Raw genomic sequence first — 17,472 nt, 5'->3', positions numbered from 1 at the left:
GGGCTGCCTCCTTGGGACCCTCTGCTCTTCCCAGGCCAGATCAGTCCCTCTGCTCTCTGCCTGGCTTCAGGAGGGCATTGCTGATGTTCCTGGGCCCAGCTGGGCTCTTGGGAGTGGGAACTGCTGTGAATGCTGCGAGCAGGGCTGGTCGCCGGCTTCCAGCAGGGCAGAGGTGACGCATCTGCATTGCTCCACTGCAGTCAGGGGGCTGCAGGGGCCCGTGGGAGCCCTTGGGGCCAGGCCTGCACCGTGGGGCACTGGCTGAGCCCATGGGCTCCTGGCTGCCCGGGGAGAAGAGGAGCCCCGAGCGCTGCTTGCTCCGGCAGCAAGTTTGCACGGCCAGGGGGAATCCCAGCAGAAACCCGCTCCTCAGCTGCCCTGGGCTCAGCACGCTGCAGGAGACCCTCTGCGACACCGCCCGCGACCAGACCCCGGAGCAGGCAGCGGGAGCGCCAGTTGCCGTCGCCTTCTGTTCAGCGGAAAATTTTCCTGCCCTCCCGCTTCCCCTGCTGAAATCCACCAACCATAGCATTTACGTTTTTTTTCGCCCCGCGCCGCTCCAGCCATATTGGGCTGTGGGAATAAAGCAGCTATAATGTTGTATGTCACCTGCAAATAACCCGGGCGTTCGAAAAAAGCAAACCACCACCAAAATCCACACCAACACCACGTCCTCTCCACACACACAAGTCCTTCAAAATGAGCCCGGAAGCTTGGCTCCCGCAGCCCACCTTGTTCCTCACTGGCCTCAGCTTGCTCCTCTCACTGGGTAAGTGTCGACCCGACCCCTTGCATGCACACGGCTGCCAGGGGAGAGCACCCAGGCTGGGGAGAAGCCCCCTCTCTGGGCAGGAGCCCCCTCCCCCAGCCCATTCCCGAGCAGCCCCTCCCGGCCCGGGGAAGCAGGCGCGAGGCTGTGCCGCAGGGACGGGGCGGAGGTGGTCGATGTGCACCCTGCTGAAATCCGCCAGCCGGGGCGACCCGCTTTGAGGCGGGGGGGGCTGCTGCAGCTGCAGCTTCTCTTAAAGCAAGCCGTGCATCCTGCTTGCTGGAGGTTTTCTCGAAGTGTGAGGCTGTTTGCATGCCAGGCAGGGCCGTGGGCTGCGGCGGGGAGAGGGGGCAGGTCTGGCTTTGCCTGGCTGGTGAGGCGATGGCTGGTGGGCTGCGGGTGCCTTGCGACCGTCCTTTGGTTTGTGGCTGGCTGCTGGGGCGGTGGGCTCTGGGCTGACGGCACCGCACGCGCTGGGGGGGAACTGTGCTCTCTGCATTTCTGCCCTGCCCTGGAGCCAGCAGCATGTGTCAGCAGGCTTGGGTCTGTATTGATCGGAAACAGGAACGCATCACCTCTGTGGAGTGCTGTTCACACTGTCCTGGAGCTCCTGGTGGGCTGCCTGGGCTTTACGAGAGAGGCTGGGAAACGGGAGGATAAAACGCCCCGCAAGGGCTGCTTTAGAGGCTGCGTGTAATTTTACCTCCGGTGCTCTGGGGTGCAGGGTGTAGGGTGACAGCACATTTGGGAGCGTGCGCAGCACTGAGGGCACAGCCTGGACTGTCCGTCCCAGGGATCTGAGCGGTTCTTTCCGAACCTCTGCTGTCCCCCGGTGCTGGGCGCCCGGGGCAGCGGCAGAGCTTGGACCCGTGCACGTCGGTGCTCCCAGGGCACATGGCTGTCGCGTGCTGCCTGCCTGCGAGGACACGCTGTCTGCGTTGCACTGCTGCCGTACCAGGTGGCAGGGCAAAGCCCTGGCTGGGGCTGCCCCGTGGCTGCAGAGCCTGGGAGAGCTCCTGCTGGCATCTTAGCCCTCTGCAGCCCCGAGGACGCAGCACAAAGCCGTGCCACCCAACCGTGGGTGCGCAGGGCACAGCCTCTGTGCAGGGACCCCTCCAACCAGGCCTGCTGGGCTGGGTCTGTCAAGGGCTCCTGGGACAGGCAGGCTCCCAGCTCTGCTCTCCCACCCCTACCAGGTTCTCTTGAAAGCATCTGAGGGGGTGGGCTGCGATGGTGCAGCAAGGCTCGGGCACTGGCTCGGGCCTGGACACTTCTTCCTTCCTGGGATGCTGCAACTCATCCCCATGCACCAGCTCTCCCCATCCCTGCCTCCCAGCACCCTGCGGGGAGGGCTGGAGGGTGCCGTCCCCATCCCTGCGCTGGAGCTGGGTGGACGGTGCTCGCCACGGCTGCTCGACTGCCGGCACGAGCAGAGCCATCTCCGGGGGCTTGGCCATACCTGGTGGGCACCCCTCTGCCCCCAGCCAGCTGGCTTCAGGATGCTGCTGGTTCGCACCTCGCAGCAAGACCTGTGGCTCGAAACAGCCATCCCTGCAGCTTGGAAAAGCCTCTTTTCCCTGGCTGCAGAGCCTGGCCCCTTTCCTGCCCTGCTTGCAGACGGAGCGGCTTGGCCAGCGGAGCAGCCTTGACATGCATGCAGCTTGGCCGCAGGGCTGGACTCAGGAGCACCTCAGGAAGAAGGTTTGCGAGCAAAGAGCAGCAGCCAAAGGGGAGAGGTGAGGTGATCGGCAAAGCGCCTGCTGCCAGTGTCACTGTCCCTGCCCGGTGGGGTGCCATAGCCCCCGCTTACAGTCTCGTCCCTCGCAGCAGTCCTTCCAGGGCTCTCCGTCCCTGTGCTTCGTGGGGCTTAGCCTCAGTTTGCAGGCAGCTGGCTGCGCAGGACCCTGTCTCGCACCCTTCCCTTTGCGGGCTGCGGAGAGCACGCTGGATGCAAGTGCTGGGCTTCGGGTGCTGCTGAGGCAGCCGGCAGACTAGGGGAGCTGCAGGGAAGGAGTGGGAGGGAGAGCAGGGCGCAGACACCTCACCCCCGCCCATGCCCCGGCTGAGCTGTCCTGCCCCGTGAGCTGCACCGAGTAATGCCCCTGTTTCTCTGCCACAGCAAGGCCAGGGTGCAGGGACTGGCCTTGTCCCCCCAGGAGTGACTGAGATCTTGACTTGGTCATTCCCAACTAGAGCATCCTTGCGTGAACACCGCTGGGAGGGGGGAGCATCTGCATTCCCCCTGCAGCCCCCAGAGGCTGGCCCTGGCAGATCCCAGCCCTCGCCGCCGGAGCGCGTCCTGCCGGGAACGAAATCTGATGAGCGCAGCCATAAATTTCTGCGCGGATGTGGCGCTGAGCCCTGCATGCTGATGCTGCATTCAGCCCTTTGCACATCGATTCTGCAGCAGGAAAGCCTCGTTCAAGCGGCAAGGAGCGGGGCTTGCCTGGAGTCAGCAGGGTTCAGCACCAGGCACAATCAGGGCAGGCGTGGCAGAGACGGGTCATCAGCCCTTGCAGAGCCGGGCCAAGGGATGGTGCCAGGGCTGGGGCTGCTCCCCCCTCGTCCCCTGTCGCTGCTGCGCAGGGGAGCCCCGGTCGTGGCTGGTCGCAGCGTGGTCTGTGCGTGGGCATCCCTGAAAGGCAATCCCAGGCCACAGGGCGAGAGCTGTGCAGGCAGTCGGCGTGCAGGGTGGGAAGGGGGGGGCGGCCCAGCCAGCGGGGCAGCTGCTTGTGCCACCTTTCTAACTCATCTGCGTCTCTGCTCTTGCTCTCTGTGCTGGCGGCAGCGCCCACGGGATTGGGCATGGAGGTCATGGCTCCCACCATCATCAATGCCTTGAATGGCTCTTCCGTGAAGCTCTCCTGCACCTTCAACTCCTGCTACAAGGTGGAGAACAAGCAGTTCTCCCTCAACTGGACATACCAGGAGTGCAGGAACTGCTCTGAGGAGCTGGTGAGTCTCATCGGGGCTGGGCATCTGCTGAGAGGTCCTGGGACCAGACTGAAGTAGTCATGTGCGTTCGTTCCTTGGGGTCCCGAGCCTGCTCCTAACATGTGCTCCTGCTACCTGGCCCTCCTCTGCCACAGGGAGAATTAGCAACCGACTGTGTAAAGAAGCAGCGGTCAGGGCAGCTGCCCTGATGGGGCAGGACCTGCAGGTACGAGCGGGGAGAGGCGCCGCGAGGAGATCCTGTCCCTGGCAACGGTGGCAGCCGGAGCTGAGCAGGGACCGTGGAGACGTGCAGGGGAGGGGGATGCCTGGCTGGGGAAAGTGGGCGCGAGCAGTGCCAAACACTGTCTCACCTCCTCTCCCATGTGGGCTGCCCAGTTCCTGCAGTTCCGGATGAAGATCATGAACAAGCAGCTGGAGCGCTTTGGGAACCGGGTGGAGTTCACTGGGAACCCCACCAAATACGATGTGTCCTTCACCCTCAAGAACGTGCAGCTGGAGGATGAGGGCACCTACAATTGCTACGTCCTGAACCCCCCGGACCGGCAGCGAGGCCACGCCAGCATCAGCCTGAAGGTGCTTACTAAAGGTAAGTGACAGAGCGGTCCTCTCTGCTGTCAGGCATCCATGGGTGCTGGCTGGCTCTCCGTCCCGTGCCCTGCCTTCACTCTCCGGTGGGAGCGAGCCCTGCCTCTTCCCTGTTGCTCCCGCTGGCTGCCCCAGCCCGTGCCCTGTCTCCCCAGAGCCCCCGAAGCACGACTCGACGGTGGCTGTCATCGTGAGCGCCTCGGTAGGTGGCTTCTTGGCCGTGGTGATCCTGGTGCTGCTGGTGGTGAAATGCGTGCGCCGGAAAAAGCAGCAGAGGCTGAACACGGACGACCAGAAGACGGAGGAGGAAGGGAAGACAGATGGCGAAGGCAACCCAGATGAGGGCACCAAGTAACCCCCCTGCCCGCCCCTCCCTCTTCACCCCTGTACAGTGTGACCCCCTTGATGTGCTTCCCAGAGCAAGGATTTCTGTCTCCCCAGAGCATCCCTCCTTCCATCTCAATACCCAAGCCAGCCTGGAGCAGGGTACGGTAAGAGAAGGTCCCCGGCGCCTGGCTGCAGCAGGCAGGGCTGGGGAGGGTGGCTGAAGCGCAGCGAGGCTGCCCCTGAGGCTGAGCTGGGACCGGCCCGTCCCCTGCACCCGCTGGGCACCTCAGAGTGCCAGAGCCCTGCGTGGGGCTGTGGGGAGGTGCTGGGGACAGGGTGGCGTGGGGGGGGCGGGGGGAGAGCATGGTCCCTATGCAGGGAGGGGCTGGAGCAGGGGGTGCCAGGAGGGGCGGAGGGGGCTGGGCAGACTTGTGCCCAGGTATCTTTGCCCTGTCCCACTAGGAGAGAGCAGGGGCCAGCGGCCAGCAGCCGTCCGCCCTCGGGGCCACGTCTCACCCCCGAGGTGCTCCCGCTGTGCCTGGGGCACGGGTGCTGATGTACCCATCCCCGAGAGATGCCCGATAGTTGCCCGTCTCCTCCTTGTAAGTCCTGTGTGCCAGTGCTGAGGGTGCTGCGACAAGGAGCTCGTGCTCCTTGGGGAGTGTCCCAGCCTGCTAAAAAGCTGATGGTTGGGTAATGACCATTAGCCCACGGGCTGTCTCTGAGATTTACTGGATTTTGGAGCTGCTAATGGCTCCTGGTGTGTAACAGATGCACCTTTCTGCCTCTCAGCCTATTTTTGGGCCTGAGCGTCTCAGCCAAAGGTGCTGGGCTGACTTTCTTGTGCTCATTTCCTTCCTGGGGAGGGTAGTTCTAATGGAAAATGTTCTGCTGATGTGCCAAACCGATGTGGTGGGGAGTGGTGGGTTGCGGCTGCTAGGGACAGAGAGCTGCTGGGAGGAAGAGGAGTTTTTGGGCGCTTGCTGGGAAGGACTAGGCACAACTGTGGGCCCAGAAGCAGGACAGCTCTGTCACCCCTAAACAACCCTGTGATGCTGAGGCTGCCTCCTCCAGCCTCCCTGCAGACCACTGCATGATCCGTAACTGCCACGGCAATGCACTGCCAGCCCGCCCAGCCGCGGGCCCCGCAGTGCCGGCTGCCGCCCGCCTCTGCCCCGTCCATGGTCCAGCGCCCGCCCTGCTTGCGGCGGCTCCCTCAGCGCAGCCCAGGAGCTGCCCTGCGTGCTCTGCTGGTCGTTATTAGCAGTGGCCCAGGCAGCTCGGGGCAGGCGTGAGCAAGCGGTGGTCCCGGCTGGTCCCAGCCCGCTGCAGTGCCAGGGGATGCGGCGAGCCCCAGGGTTGGGAACCGGCGGTCTTGCCTGCCGCAGGCTTGCCGCCTGGCCTCGGGCGAGCCCCTTGCCTTCCGCACCAGACCTGGTGGTGAGCCGTGCTGGCTGGAACGTGCAGGGAGCTTGCCCTGGAGCCTCTTGTGGGTCAGATGGGGAAAATGACCCAGGGAAGCGTCCCCTGCCACACTGCGCCCGGGCTTTTCTTCTCCCATGGCAGGCGGGACATGGGGCAGGAGAGGGGCAGCGCATGGAGCCGCAGGGGATGCTGCCCAGGGCCCCGTGACAGAGGTCCCCTGTCACCCATGAGCAGCACTGCCCGGGGAGAAGGGAGACCTTCGCCACGCCACCCACTGCCCAGCGCTGCCGTGTCCCTGCGCGCGTGGCGTCAGGCCCCAGGATGGAGGGACAGCTGTGCGCTCCCTGCTCTGTCCCCATCGCTTTCCGCCCCGGCCCCGCGTGCCCTCTCCACCCCGCTCGACCTCGCTGGGCTCCGCGCCGCTCCCCTTCCCCTCCGCAGCAGGAATGCGCCGTGTCTCACCGCGCGGTTCCCCCTCTCCCATGGCTTTCCTGCCCGGGGAGGGCTGGGCTGAGGCTGCCTGCCCCCGCGCACCCACACCGGATGGCTTTCGCTGTACGGTGCCGGCGGGGAGCTGGCCGCAAGGCTGGTTCCCTGGGACCGCCTGCTGCTCGAAGCTGGGCTGTGAGCAGCTCCACGCGGGACTGAGCTGGCAACTGTGCAGCCAAAGGCCTCTGACTGTTGCACACAACCAGTCTTGCATCTGCCTTTCGTTTCTGTTATGCACTATCCTCGGATTGCAACTTGCCAATGCATCTGTATGTACATAGCTGCACACAACAGAGAGAATCTCTACAAATATACATGTACACACAGGAGGTGCGGGTATCGGTCATGACTGTAGTTTTGGGTTTGCGCCCTCTGATCAGTTTCTTTCGCCAAACACTCCCCTGAGAGTAGGATGTTTTTATTGCTCTTTGAAAAGTTAAGCAAACAAATGAACAAGAAAATGCAAACTTGGCGCTGGATACTTCTGTGCTGCTGCCTGCTGGAGGGGCAGGACAGGGTCCCTCGTCTCTGCTCAGCCTGTCCGTCTGCCCAGAGGGGTGAGAAGTCCCGCTGCCGAGCAGGCTTCATCTGGGTGCCGAGGGAGCGCAGGGCACCCTGCGCTTCTGCAGCGCAGTCCCCGGGAGCTGCCGCGGAGCCAGGTGCAGGCGGGGCAGTGCCGGGGGTGGGAGAGGGGCCGGTGCCACCCGAAGCTTCCCACGCCGGGATTTTGGGGGTGCTCCGCACACGCTGCGGGGCTCCAGCTGTGCTGCAGGGAGCTGCGCCCTGCCGACTTCCCCACCTCTGCTCTGCAGGGAGCCGAGGATGGCGGCTGCTCCGGGCACGCAGGTAAGGCTCATCAGGCTCCTGCAGAGCCCAGGGCACATGCTGGGTGATCGACACCCGTAACCGGGCTGCCGTCCCAGCTAGCAATCCAGCAACACCGTGCAGACGCACCAGAGCGGCGCAGCGCAGCCGGGGCACGGTTGATAGGCACGTCCGTCCATTTACCCACCGCGGAGACGCGAGGGTGAGGGGAGCTCTGACAGCCGCCCTCGGTTATGCCTCTCCCAGCTGCCCTGCAACCCAGGCTGCCGAATGCCTGCGCATCCCAAATCTGCACGCAAGCAAGGTCTGGCCAGCACACCGTCCCTACGCGCATGTGGAGACCACCTCTTTCCTGGGCTACCGCTGCCTGCCCGGCTGCACCCACTGCCAGCGACCCCACCTCGCTCAGCCCGCTGCTGCTCCGAGCGGCAGGGTGACAGTGGCCAGCAGCAGCAGCCTCAGCCCTTCCTCGTGCCGCCTGCCTGGCCCGGGTGCTGTGCCCTGCACACCTCGCCGTACGCCCGCAGGGTGAACTCTGCGGAAAACTCCCACCTCCCCGCAGGCACCTTTCCATCCCTGGAGGAAGGGCACGAATATCGCCTCCACAGCTCCGCTGACACCGTCCTGCAGCAGCTTGGCTGGTGCTGGGGGGTACAGCCCAGCCGGGCTGCAGTCTGTACCTGGCCTGTGGCAGGGCCCAGCTTCGCTGTGGCAGAAAGGAGCAGCTCTCAGGCGGGGGGGTGCGCGGCTGTCTACCCCCCAGCTTCAGAGGGAGTCAGCCAACGGAGGGTTGAACGCAGCCGTGGGCAAAGGGGATGGGGGACCCACAGGTTGGCAGTTTGGGGACGCCTCTGGGGGAGTTCCTGGCAAGAAACTCTTGAGGAAGGCAGGCGCTGTGGGATCGTGGAGGAGATCCCCGGGGGACACGACGAGGGTGAGTTTTTGTCACCGCAAGAGACCGAGGGCAGTGACTGCAATTCCCCAGCCTGGGGCTTCACAGATCCTCCAGAACCAGGGACAGTCATTTTTACAGACTACATAGATTTCCTTGGACCAGGTGGGATTAGAGGTGCAGAAGAGCAAGAGGGCAGGTCGCGAGACGGCGGGGGGCCTTCCCTGTGCCGGGGAGACCTGCTCAGTGCTGTGCAGAGAGCCACGGGGAACTGCTGTGTGCCTCGGTCGAGCCCAGAGCCACTGTCCCTGCGATGCTGCCTGAGCCTGGCTCCCTGCTCGTGGGGACCTGGTAACAGGGACAGCCTGGGGCAGTGAACTCCGGGAGCCGAGGGGTGTGAAGGGCAGTGCTGGAGGGCCGGAGTCGGGGAGGGTCTGGTGGAGGTGGCCTCGGGCTGTGCTGGGTCAGGAAGAAACTTTCTCCTGGGACACAGGACGGTTGCCTCATTGTTTCTTGCAGATGCCTCTGCAGGGGCTGCCTGGGGACACTGCTCCTCTGTCCCTGCCTGTTCTAAAGGGCCCGTGAAAGGGGGTGGGGAGCCTGCCCGTCCCGGAGGGCAGCCGGCCCTGCTGGGGTGCCGAGGAGGCAGCGGGCAGGATGGCTCTGCGCAGGGAGAAGGAGGCAGGGAGAGGGGAAAGCGTTGCTCCGAGGGAGAGCTGCAGGCAAGGGAGGGCTGAGAATGACAAAGGCAGCCAAGCACTCACCCGCAGTCTGTGTGCCCAGGACCTCTCGCTCAGCTCCCAGCCCGGTGTGCCTGGCCCAGCGGGGATGGTCCTGCAGAGCATCTGACGGCTGCAAGCGCCCACTGCCAGCTCCCGGGCTGCCAGGCCACCTTGTCTTTTAAAGGTCACAGCCAGAGGACCTTGCAGTAAATATAAGGTGCTGATGGGAGTCTCTGTTCCGTCGTCGCCACCTCCTCCGTCAGCAGGAGGGCTCTGCCTGCTCCTGGTCCGGGAGCCCAGCGTCCCCTGGCTCTGCCAGGTCTGGCAGGGGGCCGGGGCTGCCCCTGGCAGGATGCTCCAGGGCAGAAAGGGCCAGCGCAGCGCCTGCTGCATTGAGCTGGGAGGCTGCAGCCCAACTGCTCTGCTCAGCCCTATCCCGCTCGGTACCCACGTGGAGGGAAGCAGGAGCCCTCCTCGGGAGAGCAGCCTGGCATTTTAACCCTCCCAGCTCCATTAGTGCGAGGTGAGAGGGAGCGAGGGGTACACAGGGGCCTGGCAGCCACCGTGACCCCCCCGGCAGGCTGCGAGCCAGCTGGCAGGACCACCGAGCCCTTCTTCCTGTCCCCCCCAGCGAGGTGACAGTGTCTGAGCAGAGGGTGCTCGCCTTCCCTGAAACCAGACACGGCACCCTTGTTCTGGACTCAGCAAAACAAGTTTCCGCTGAGCCGCAGTATCCCCAGGTCCCATGCTGGACGTCTCAGCACCATGCCAAATCCCTGGGGCCAGCTGCCATGAGCGCCCTTCCCGGCCGTGGCACACACCGCTCGCCGAGGCCGGGCTGCGGGAGAGCAGAGCCTTTCCCAGACCTGCGGCAGCGGCAGATGTCTCACGAGATCAGTCGGGCGAGGAGACCGGCTGGAGCTGCCAAGTGTGACAGTTCCATCACGCTCCTGTGACAGGCAGCGTCCCGCTCCGAGCGCTGGGGCTGTGTGGCCGGGAGGGCATGGCTGGCCACGGGTGTGCAGTGGGAGCGGGCAGCACGGCGCTGGGCTCGCTGCCTCTCCCCGGCGGGGCACGCGGAGCCCTGCCTCTGCAGAGATGCTCGGCTCGGAGCTCTTGGCTGCAAGCGCATGTCGTCGTGGAGGAAGCTGGGTACCCACCTGCCCAGCACACCCGGTTTGTGCCAGTGCCCACAGGAGCCCTTTTGTATTTACTGGCCGACCCTCCCGGCTGGCTGGTGCTGTCATTCCCAACCTCCCTGCCTCCAATAGGATTTAGGGCTCTGGTGGGGGGAATCACAACCACAGTTTGGCCAAACCCATCCTGACTTTACCCACCTTTCAGGAAGCAAACTTGGCAGACACTGGAGCATCCCAGGAAGGAGGCATCCACAGCTAATGACCGTTTGCTGCCTCGGAGCTGTGTCCCCCCCCCCTCCCCCATTAGCAAGGCTCCGGGCAGATGCATACTCCTCCTCCTCCTCCTCCTCCTGTCTCAGCCCACCACTTGCCTGGTCGCCAGTGCCTGCGGCTCAACTCACCGAGCTGTCTCCGTCACCTAGCTGTATTCGTCACCCAGCTGCATCCATCACAGCCGCCCGCCAAGACACCTTCTGCTGCATCAGCAGTACTCTGCACGCTGCTCCCGCAGCACCAGCTGCCAGCGCTGCCCAGCCCGCTCTGCCTGTGCTTTTCCTGCCTCTGTCACCAGCTCTGCAGCCCTAACTCCTCAACCCACAGGCACTGCTGGCATCCTCTCGAGGGTCCCCTGGGACGCCCCTGCGTCCCGCGAAGCCTCCCGCTTTCCCTCTTCCCTCCTGCTCCATGCTCCTGGCCAGCTGGAAGGGCAGCACGCTGCGAAGGGGGCTGGAGTGGGGCCGAGGGGTCTCTCCAAGGGCCCTGGAGCTGCCAGGACGTGCAGGCAGGGCCCTAGGCAGCATCCCTGCAGGCAGGCTGCTCTCACCCCGAGGAGGAGCAGTCCCGTTCAGGGAAGCCACGCTGCAGTGCTGTCCTCCGCAAGGGCGGCACACCCTCGCCCGGCCCCCGGGCCGAGCTTTGCCAGGACACGCGCCTTGTGCCGGCGAGGACTACGGCCCGGAGAAACGGCCAGTGCCCTCCCGGCACCGTGAGCGTGGCAGCACCTCCTCCCCCTGCCCACCGTGCCTGTGCTCGGGGTGTGTCACCTCCAGCAGACTGCAGCTCTGCACAGGGCTCAGGCTGCCTAACGGACCTGGGCGCGAGAGTGAAGCTCCGTCTGGCACGCCGCGCCACGGCAGGCCTCCGTGAGCAGGGCCCCCGCCACCGCCTTGCGGGACGCGGTCTGCGGAAGGTCAGCTCTAACGGACGTGGCGGTGAGGAGCAGGCTGCGGGGCGGTGAGCCTCTGCGCAGCCAGCTGCCCCGGCGCAGGCTCTCGGTCAGAAAGCGCGGTTTGCCAAGCGCTACCCCGGCGCCGCGCAGGTGTCCCCCGCAGCCTCGCCCGCCCGCGTCTGGCTCCGCGTCCGCGGCGGCGGAGCTGTCTGCCGTCTGCCCCGGGGCTAAGCGGGGTGCCGGAGGGGGGGCACGGCGGGGGGTCACCCGCCCCGCCGAGGCGCGCTGCCCGACAGCTCAGCCCCGGCCCCGGGCGCGCGGTGCGGTGGGGTGCGGGGGGGAGGGCGCAGCGCGGCCCCGCCCGGCGCGGCCCCGCCCGGCGCCGCTCGCCCTCGGCGGGGGCGGCCGGAGCCGGGCGCTGCGGGCCGGCACGGAGCGCGCCGCAGCCATGGCCCGGGGCCCGCCCGCCGCCCGCCGCCGCGCCGCGCCGCGCCTGCTGGCCGCGCTGCTGGGTAAGGGGCGCGGGGGGCGGCGGGGCCGGGCGGCGGGGACGCGCCCGCTCGCCTTCCCCGGGCGGGGCGGCCCCCCGAGCCGCCGTCCCTTCGCGCTCGGCCGCTGCGGCTCCGGCCGGCCGGCCGGCGAGGCGGGGAAGTGGGCGCTGCCGCTCGGGCAGCTGCCGCGGCTGTCTCCGCTCTGCAGACGGAGCGTCCGAGGCGCTGAGCAGCAGCGACTCGTCCAAGGTGACTTCGCCGCTGAGTCCGAGAGCGGACTCCGAAGTCCCGGCGCCGGCCCCCGCCCCGCCCGCGCCAGCCGCTGACATCGCCGGCGCTTGCTTGCTTCGTGGAGCGCTGCCTTTGCCCCGCTCCGCTCTGCTGCTCGGGAGCGGGCACCGCCGCTGCCCTCCCGCTAGCCCGGCCCGGGGGCATGGCCGCGGGGGAGCGATGCACCGAGCAACGCCGCCGCCAGGTCGTGCTGCTTACGGTTCCTTTCGTAGAGCGACCGCTTGCATGCGCTTCTCCGCGGTGCGGGGACCGACCCGTGCCGCAGGGCTGCTGCTCGGAGTGGGGCCCCCGGACCGGGGCCCGGGGCTGCCCGACATCCCCCAGCTGCGAGGTGGAGGGGGGAGCTCGCGGCCGTCCCCCCGCCGCAGCGCCTGGGGCTGCTTCCAAGCCACCCGCATCAGCCCTCACGCAGCGGCTGCACTTCTGCTCGCGTGGGTCGTCCTTGGCTCGACGGGCGCAGAGAGCCTGCGAGCAGGGTCTGCCTTGCTGTGGGGAGCTCCCTCCAGAGGCGTTTTAGAGGGCATAGTTCTTAAGTTTGTTTTAAGTGAGCTGGAGAAGCAAGAAGGCGTGTAAGTACCAGACTCCCTGCGGGATTTGGGTGCTGGTGCCTGGTTGAAAGTGCCTCCTCAGATAGATGCAGGGGAAGGTGCTTTTGGCGTGGGGCTGGCAGTGGGGTGGTAGGAGAGGCTCGGAGATGCTGGAGACCAGGGCACTTGGGGGTCTGGAGTCCAGGGCGTGGGGCTGGGAGCTCCCCGAGGAGTGGCAGTGGGCTGCTGCCTGCTCCGCAGAGCCACAGCACAGCTTCTTCCACCGTGCCCGCAGGAAGGGCGAGGCCCGGCTGTCCTGTCCCAGATCACATCGTGCGCCCGTGGCTTTTCAGGTGAATCCCGTGTGCCCTTGCCATTAGGACAGTGATTCCCAGACCAGGTTCCTGACCGGCTGCAGGAAAAGCGAGGGGCTGCCACCAGCCCCTGGGGGGGAAAGGCTTGCTCTGCGCCCTGGCCCGGGTTGGAGGGCTGTCGCTGCTGGGGCTGGGTCCCCGGCTGCACACCCAGCGCTACTGCACATGGCTCAGTGGCTCTGGGACCCGTCGTCAGGGGGCTGGCCCCAGGGCTCACCCTCTGGGAGAGCAAAGAGCAGGCAGCCAAGGCTCTGGCAGCAGCAAGAGTGGTTGCTCCCCAGTCCCCCTTCCCTGTCTCTTGGGGAAAGCTTGTGCCTGCAGGCCTGGGGGGCAGCTGGGAGCCCCGGAGTGGCTTGCCCTGCACGCTGAAGGTTGGGGCTCTGGTGGCACAAAGTGCAGTAGCTTTGGGCATACGGAAAAGTAACGGTGGCAGCTGGCGTGGCAGGTTCAGTCGATAATCTCCCAACCTCCCAATGTGTTTTCCTCTGTGCTTTATTTAGTGGTAATATAGCACTTCTGTCTTCCTGAGACCACAGCGTGACAGGAACAAGATCAGCCTATGTTTCCCCCACACATTCCATGCAGATTACGTTCGTGATGTTCTAACAGTGGCAGACAGGATTAAAAGTGTTACAAGCTGCGAGGAATCGTCTTTCCTGTAAGTCACTGGCCCCTTGCAGCACCCTGCCCGCTCAGGCGTACCTGCAGAGCCAGGCATCCCTCTGCGAAGTCGTATTCCAGGTAGCAGCAGGATTCCCCCGGGACACTCCTGGCTGTGAAGTCCCCTCAGTAGCATCCCCAGGGCTGGTCTTTAAGACTGACAACTGCAGGAGACCTCCATCTGGTGGGAACCACTCCCTGACGTTAGCTAAAGCCTCTCAAGCAGAATGAAAAGTGCTTCTTCGTAAAGTTAAGTAAGTCCTTCCCTGCAGTGCTTGCAATGCAGCACTGCAGCAGGGCCCAAAGCCCAGGATGCAGGGCTCTCAGGCTTGGCTCGAGCTGCGACGTGCCTGGGGAGTTGTTAGCACGGGCATGTGTGGGAGAATAAATCAGCAGCTGAAGCGGCTGCAGACAGACGCAAATCCGAAGCTGAGGGCAGGGTCTCCAAGTTAAGGTGTCGGTGGAGCTGGGGATGAGCCTGTAGCTCCGTGAAGAGCCGCGACCCCTTGTTTTGGTTGTCGGAGTGCCCAGGGAAAGCCTTGCAGGGATGGCTGGGTCCCTTTGGTGGCTGAGGTCTGGGAAGGGGGGGGACAGTGCTCTGCTGGGTTGCATTGTGCCTTGGCCAAAGCATGTCACACAAGCGGGACAGAGCCCCGGTGGGGTGGGGATGGGGAGCGGTGCTGCTCACCTGGCCCGGGGCAAAGTGTCCCTGTGGCCCCTGGAAAGGGTCCGCGTGGACATGGCTGGCCCAGCCCGGCGCGCAGGGCTGCAGGGCAGTCCCCTGTGTGGGACCCCGGGAGCTTTCAGGCACCCCCTCGGCTCTCGCAGCTGGGCTGCTACCTGCTCCTCGGTGCATTTCTCCCTGCCAGCGGGGACGAGCGGAGCGGAGCGGGAGAGCTGCGTTCGGCAGTGTGAAGGTCATCTGCCAGCGACAGCTCTCTGCAAGGCGGGCGTGAGGGGGTCTGCCCAGGCGCGGCGAGGAGCCTGCGCTGCCGTGCTGCTGGCGGGGAGAGCCGTGGGCTGGGGTGGCGGCCGGGCGAGTGGCAGGCAGCCAGGACAGCCGTGCCAATTACTGCCCGGGCTCGCTGCTTGAGGAACAGAGAGCTCTGCTTTGCTTTGGGCTTTTTTCCCCTCCTTTAAGGTTCAACTGAAGGCCTTGTGGATAACACGCAAATCAGGGCTTTCATTTGCATCCTTTGTTCGTGGTGATATTGTGGTTCCCTTTGAATCCGCGCTGTCTCCAAGGGTGCCAGCCAGCCCCTGGCCTTTCTCCAGCAGCAGGTCCCGTGTCTCTGCTGAGCTGTCCTGGGGCCGGGGACAGGCGCCTTTGCTCCTGCCACGCCAAGGGGGGTGAGGAGTGACAAACCCATCGCTGGGCTCTGCGAGGGGAGGAGAGCTGGGCTTGTGCCCGCTGAGTGGAGGCGGCGGGGAGGAGGAGGATGCTGTGGCTCCCTGGCAGGGCCGGGAGTGGGACAGAAGGGGGGCAATGGCTGAGCCCCACTGCCCCCCACGTGCTCCCTGGGAGGGGATCCCCACTGCGGCTGCAGCTCCAGCCGGAGGCCGGGCTGCAGCAGGGGAGAGTGGTCCCTGCCGTGCACCCTTCTCCTCCCTGCCCCATCTGCCCCAAGGGTGCCCGGCGGCAGGCTGGGCTGCGTGCCGGCGCCGTGTCCTCACTCTCTCCTCCCCTCTCCCTGCCAGGTCTGCATGTCTTGGCCATCGCCTTCACCTTGGAGGTGTCGGTGGGGAAGACCAACACTGTGATGGCTCTGAATAACTCCAATGTCCTGCTGCCCTGCACCTTCACCACCTGCATAGGCTTTCAGGACCTGGTCTTCACGTGGTATTTCAACTCGACAGAGATGGTGGGTGGCTCTCGGGGCTTTGTCTCTCTTTTCCTGGCAGATCCTTTTGTACTGTCCCGGTGCAGACCAGCACTGCAGTGCTCATGGAGTTCCCTTTCTCCTCTTGCAGGATGGCCTCCCTCCGAGTGTCTCCAGCTCTGGGGGAGACAGGGCTGTGCAAACAGGGTGACTCAAATACCCTGGCATGTCTGTGCTTTTGGCACAAAGCTGGTCTGGAGTTTCTGCTGCCCACAGGCTCATTTCTTGCCGCAAATTGGTCATAAATTGGCTGTTCGGGTGCGAGGCTGCGCTTTGGGCAACACGTAGTTAATTTTCTCCTCCTGTGCTGGCTCTGAAATACTAAAGGTGTAGGTTTGCTTCCTGCTGGGATTTTTCTGCTCTTCAACTCCGTAGCAGGAGGGCTGTCCTCGCAGGCTGGCCGGCCCTGGATGGCCCTGGAGCACAGGGACCCTCTCTGCCCTGGGCTTCTCCCACCTTTTGCGTGGTCTGTAGCATTGCTGCGGGGCAAGTCAGATTGATCGGTTGTTTCCCCGGCGGGCAGCGCATCAGGTCCCCCTCCACCAGCATTCTTGCTTTAGCGGGGTGTGCCGGGACGCTTGGCCATGTGTATCTGTGTGTGCAGAGGTGGGGCAGCGCACCGACAGGAGAGCTCGAGCCTTTCCCTCAGCTGGCGTCGTCAGGAGCGCAGCTGAACCCCGCATCCTGCTTCCCCACCTCTGCAGATTTACCACGGCAAGATAAAGAGCAAAGCCTCGGAGCCCATCCTCATGGCACGTAACCCGCGGGTCGAGTTCGTCGGTTCGACAACCGGGAAGGACAACAACATCTCCATCGTCCTGAAGGATGTGGAGTTCAGCGATGCTGGGAAATACACCTGCCATGTCAAGAACCCCAAGGAGAAGGACGCACAGCACAACGCCACCATCTTCCTCACCGTGGTCCAGAAGAGTAAGTGCTGGTCATGGGTCCCGTGCCCTGCGAGTAGTGCTGGCGCGGTGGGGATGCAAACCCGGGCTGGCCCCACCTTGGCTCACGGTTGTCCTGGCTCCTTGGAGGCGGTGGGCATGCCTGAAGGGCAAGGCTTGGCTGCCCACCCCTCTGTGCCGTGGGCCAGCGGCCGGCAGAGGGGTTGCTGCTTTTCAAGGGGGCCCTGCAGCTGGGAGCTCCCTGCTCCCCTCCTGAGACCCCTCAGCACCTTCTTCTCCTGCAGTGGTGGAGACAGACAACACTGTGACGCTCATCATTGTGGGCGTTGTGGGGGGGCTCATCGGTCTGCTCGTCCTCTTCATGCTCGTCAAGAGGGTTGTCCTGTTCATCATCAAGAAGACCCAGGATGGGAAGTGAGTGCGGGTGCTGGTCCCGGCACCCTTTGGTGGGTGCTGCCGTGGGGCAGGGCTGCACCAGGCTGGGGTGGCGGTGAGAGGGGCCGGGAGGGGCCGGGGGCTGTCAGCTGGCCATGTGCTCTCCCCCAGGAAGGAGTGTCTCGTCAGCTCGTCCGGGAACGACAACACTGAGAACGGCCTGGCCGGCTCCAAGGCAGAGCAAAAGGCACCACCAAAGGCATGAAGCAGCGGCACCCCGAGCCCCGGCCCGCCCGGCAGCGGGGAGGGTGGGCACGGGGACGAGCCTTTCCCTTCTGTTTGCTTCCCAAACTGCCGACGCTTGAGCCATGATCCTATTACACACGTGCCTGCAACCTGCGCTGCTTCTCGGAAGAGGCTTCGGCTGCCGCGGGGACTGGGAGCTTCTTGCGGACTCGGACTGGGATGCCGCCGGGACGGAGGGAGCCGCCTGCTCGGCTCTGAGTGAAGGCAAGAGGGTGCGGGCGGGCAGGGAAGGGGCCGGGTGCCGGGGAGTACCCGGGGCTCAGCCGGGCTGCGGGGCGCTGGGCGGCCAGGGGTGCCGGCGTGCTGGGGGGCAGAGGCTGCGGGGAGCTCGGGGCGGCTTCTCTGACTGTGGCAATGCTGAGCT

General features: G+C 65.3%; 2 protein-coding genes across 3 annotated transcripts; both read left to right on the top strand.

Moving 5' to 3' along the window:
• The first annotated feature begins 555 nt into the window (after positions 1-555).
• On the top strand, positions 556-4,977 carry SCN2B (sodium voltage-gated channel beta subunit 2). 2 transcript variants are annotated; one of them, XM_075442572.1, is made up of 5 exons: positions 556-769; positions 2,357-2,505; positions 3,558-3,724; positions 4,100-4,310; positions 4,465-4,977. In XM_075442572.1, exons 1-5 carry the CDS (start codon positions 603-605, stop codon positions 4,662-4,664), a joined length of 894 nt encoding a protein of 297 aa, XP_075298687.1. In that variant the 5' UTR covers positions 556-602; the 3' UTR covers positions 4,665-4,977. The 2 variants fall into 2 exon arrangements, with proteins under 2 accessions (XP_075298687.1, XP_075298688.1); XM_075442573.1 differs by lacking the exon at positions 2,357-2,505.
• A 6,767-nt stretch (positions 4,978-11,744) lies between these two features.
• On the top strand, positions 11,745-17,334 carry SCN4B (sodium voltage-gated channel beta subunit 4). The gene is made up of 5 exons (XM_075442393.1): positions 11,745-11,808; positions 15,338-15,501; positions 16,224-16,449; positions 16,712-16,841; positions 16,974-17,334. Exons 1-5 carry the CDS (start codon positions 11,745-11,747, stop codon positions 17,065-17,067), a joined length of 678 nt encoding a protein of 225 aa, XP_075298508.1. The 3' UTR covers positions 17,068-17,334.
• The last annotated feature ends 138 nt before the right edge of the window (positions 17,335-17,472 follow it).

Source organism: Opisthocomus hoazin, chromosome 24 (assembly GCF_030867145.1).
Source record: "Opisthocomus hoazin isolate bOpiHoa1 chromosome 24, bOpiHoa1.hap1, whole genome shotgun sequence".
Taxonomy (NCBI): Eukaryota; Metazoa; Chordata; class Aves; order Opisthocomiformes; family Opisthocomidae; genus Opisthocomus; species Opisthocomus hoazin.
The sequence above is the reverse complement of the archived record's forward strand: the minus strand, read 5'-3'. Positions and strand labels throughout refer to the sequence as shown.